Source organism: Mesoplodon mirus (genome assembly GCF_964341445.2).
Source record: "Mesoplodon mirus genome assembly, chromosome: X".
In the NCBI taxonomy this organism is placed as follows: Eukaryota; Metazoa; Chordata; class Mammalia; order Artiodactyla; family Ziphiidae; genus Mesoplodon; species Mesoplodon mirus.
The window spans coordinates 60,537,080-60,540,381 of NC_138981.1; the positions used below are offsets into that span (position 1 = coordinate 60,537,080).

Here is a 3,302-nt window from a genome sequence, read left to right on the forward strand (position 1 = left end):
GACTGCACCTGCAGCCCACCCCCACCCCAGGTGCCCACCCGGGTTCTGAACTAAGATACCGCTCTCCGTCCCTGGTTCCTCATACCAAGTTTCTTCTTAAGGGCGTCTACTTCTCTCTGTAGCACGAGACACTAGGCCAGCAGACACAGGAGGAAGAGAAATGATTAGTATAATCTGGCCTCCTCTCTCCTCCACCTTCTCCTCTCCACCAGGCCCTGCACCCCAAAGCCGGGTGGCTAGAATGGCAAGGGCTCCTCAGTGGAAAGCAGGTGGGCTCCCTCCATGGGGTACGTGATGGGGGCAGGGGAGGGGTGGCCCCACACATGTCAGCTGAACTTGGACCCAGATCCCACCCTCGAGTTTGGGCCTGCATTTCCAGGAGCCAGACGAAGCATTACCCAAGGACAGCCCGGCATTCCCAGTGGCTGCTGCGGCGTTTCCGGTCTTGGGGGATGGTCCAGTGGCTCCCAGTCACCTGAGAGGGAAAGGACACACAATCCAGCTTCCCAGGCTCCCAGTGAGGTGGAAAGGGCCAAGTGGGGTCTACCATGAGGTGAGGCGGCACCACCCTCTGCTGGCGACCAGCCGCCCCTGCTCTGCCCAGAAGCCCGAACCTTCTCTCTGGGCCTGCCTCCGCTGTTACCCGGGGGCAGCCATTTCGCCATTGCATTGTGGTCCCCAAGCTATGTGCCTCTGGATTCGCCCCTCCCAGAGCTGCAGCCACAGCCAGCACGTGGGAGAGCAATGTGGGCGAAAAGGACTTAACAGAAAAGGCTGTTCCCCTGTAAGGCTACACCCGGAGGAGCTGTTTGTGGCACTGCCACCGATCAGCCCCGCCGCACAAACCCCACACACAGGATGATGTGGCTCAAGGCCAGCCCTGCCAGCACCCCGTCTCCTGTGGGAGAAGCTGCCTGGCAGAAAGGCTGTGCCCCCAACAGAGACAGAGCCAGAGCTTTCTGCCCTCCACCCCTCTCCCCTCCCCTCCTATCAAACCCACGACACTCACCTGAGGGGGCAGGCCCCCCGGGCATGACTTCTCCCTGGTTCAGGGCCAAGGGCTCTGAGTTTCCTGGATCTTGGGGGCCTCTGGTGTCGACCTCGCCACTGCTGGCTTTTCCACGATGCATGCGCGGATAAGATGTCCCTGGCCTGTGAGCTGGCAGCTGAATCAAAAATTTTTCACCGATTTGGACTAAGGAAGTGTGTGTGTGTGTGTGTGTGTGTGTGTGTGTGTGTGTGTGTGAGAGAGAGAGAGAGAGAGAGAGAGAGAGAGAGTTGTGTGATTTGGGCCGGGGTGAGGCAGGGAATCGGGAAGGGAATTGAAAGGTTGATCTCATTAGCACTTTCTCCCTCCGTCAGCCCCAGGCCAGCAGGCAGAGCTGATCTAGGGACAACAGTGGGGCACTGAGTAAGCCCAGGGCCCCTGCAAGGAAGGTCTGGGGAACACCTAGGAGATAGGATTCAGGAAGCTGGTGAGTCTGAATACTGAGGCTTTTCGGGGAAGCTTTTAAGGGATCCCCCGACCCAATTCAGCTACCAACCCTCCCTTCCATCCCAGCCCCAGTCTCTCAGAGGACGCTGGAAACAGGCCAAGGGTGGAGAACCAGGCCCAGCACACCCAAAGTGCTACCTTACTGTTTGTCCCTAGTAAAAGGAGCCCGATCAGGCATCATAATGACCCAGTGACCGAGGGGCACCCAATGACGACCCCTGAGGGGTGGACAGAGGCAGCATGGGTGAAGACGTGTGCTTTGGGTGCGGTGGGGGCGGGGAAGAGTGGGGAGACAGGAGGAGCCTGGCCTACTCACTTGGCCCTTTGGGGCTGGGTCTCTATTTGGGTCCTTATCTTCTCCCGCCACAGCCTCAGACTCCCTTGTCCACGTGACCACCGATTTCTTCCCAGCGCTGGTGTGCTTGGCCTGTTTGGTTCCGGAAGGGCCCAAGGTATACCTCTTGGATCTCCCAAGCAGCGGAATACCAGAGACTGGGGGGAAGGTGGCCGGTTCCAGCGGAGGTGCCCAGATTCGCTGCCCCCAGGAAGGGAAGTTTTTCCCCAGGGCAAGTGTGGAGGCTCCCCCGAGGGATTTCTTCTCCAGGGTCCCCTTCTTCCTAGGAGTGACCTGCGGCAGGCCACCTGCCGTAGCAGCAGCAGCAGCAGCTCCCGGGTAGCTGGGCTTGCTGCCCCCGTTCCCCCAGAGCACGCTCTGCATTTTCTTAGGGGAAGAGATGCCCTGCTCTCCCACGCCCTGCCTTTCCACAACCGAAGAGAGTCCTCGCAGAGCCGAGGACAGGGAAGAGCCTGTCACGTGAAGGAAATTCTCCCTGATTTGGAAATTCAAGTGACTGGGAGTGTCCCCGGGATCCTCGGGTCTGCTGGGCTCGGCCTGGCCTCCTCCTCCGGGGTAAGTACTCACCGTCATCAGCTCTGTGTCACTGAACTCATCTGAGGACTCGGAGTCGGATAGCAGCAGGCCCAGGGCTTCCTCGGAGAAGCGCTGGCGATCCGCAGCCACGTTCAACCTACGCTTAGTGGCTCTCTTAGGCTTCCCCCAGGCCCGACCCGCTTCGGGCCCACCGAGGTGGAGAGGGCCGGCCAGAGCCGGCGGCGCTTCCCCACAGCTCTGGGCGGTCGCTCCTGGACCGCCGGGACCCGCCTCGAGGCCGGCGGACACTTCGAAGGAGGCGCAGGGCTCCGCCAACGGGTATCTGCGGAAGCCCAGCACGTCCCAGTCGTACAGCTGCTGCGTGGTGCCCGCCGCAGACTCCTCGGCCAGGTCAAGGAGGTCCCTCATGTCGTCAGCCGGGGAGCCAGGTCGGCCTTCGCGGCCACACACCACCGGCCCTCCCGCTTCCAGCATCTCCCACTCTGACTGGAAGCCCTTGGGATCCGGGCAGCCGCTCCCGCCCCCGCCGCTCGGCGGCTTCCTGGGCTCGGGGCCGCGGTCGGGTCCCCGCGGAACTGCGCGGCCGGCCGGGTGGACGCCGGCCTGCTCCCCGCCCTCTGGGCCGAAACCCGTTCCCCACACAGACACCTCATCTGGGGAGCTCATGTCGCGACGCGGGCGGCCGCGGAACCGGGGCGACTGTTGATGGCCCGAGTCGCGGTCGCGGTCACGGCGGATGAGGCGGGCGGCGCTCAGAGGGCAGCGTCAACCACCTCAGGCGCCGCACGAGCTCACCTCAAACGAAACGACGCGCGACTTTCAGCGCGCCTCCCATGCCCGCGACGCGGCCTTCTCATTGGTCCGGCCCCCGCCAACCAGCAACCTTGTTCGCCTGTCCCCTGGAGGCCTAACCAG

At 62.6% G+C, this 3,302-nt stretch overlaps 1 protein-coding gene across 1 annotated transcript; it reads right to left on the minus strand.

Moving 5' to 3' along the window:
* Positions 1–1,358: 1,358 nt before the first annotated feature.
* On the minus strand, positions 1,359–3,053 carry LOC309796214 (uncharacterized protein CXorf49 homolog; the record flags this gene model as incomplete). Its single annotated transcript, XM_082609271.1, has 2 exons — positions 1,359–1,387; positions 1,790–3,053. 2 exons carry the CDS (start codon positions 3,051–3,053, stop codon positions 1,359–1,361), a joined length of 1,293 nt encoding a protein of 430 aa, XP_082465397.1.
* Between the last annotated feature and the right edge of the window lie 249 nt (positions 3,054–3,302).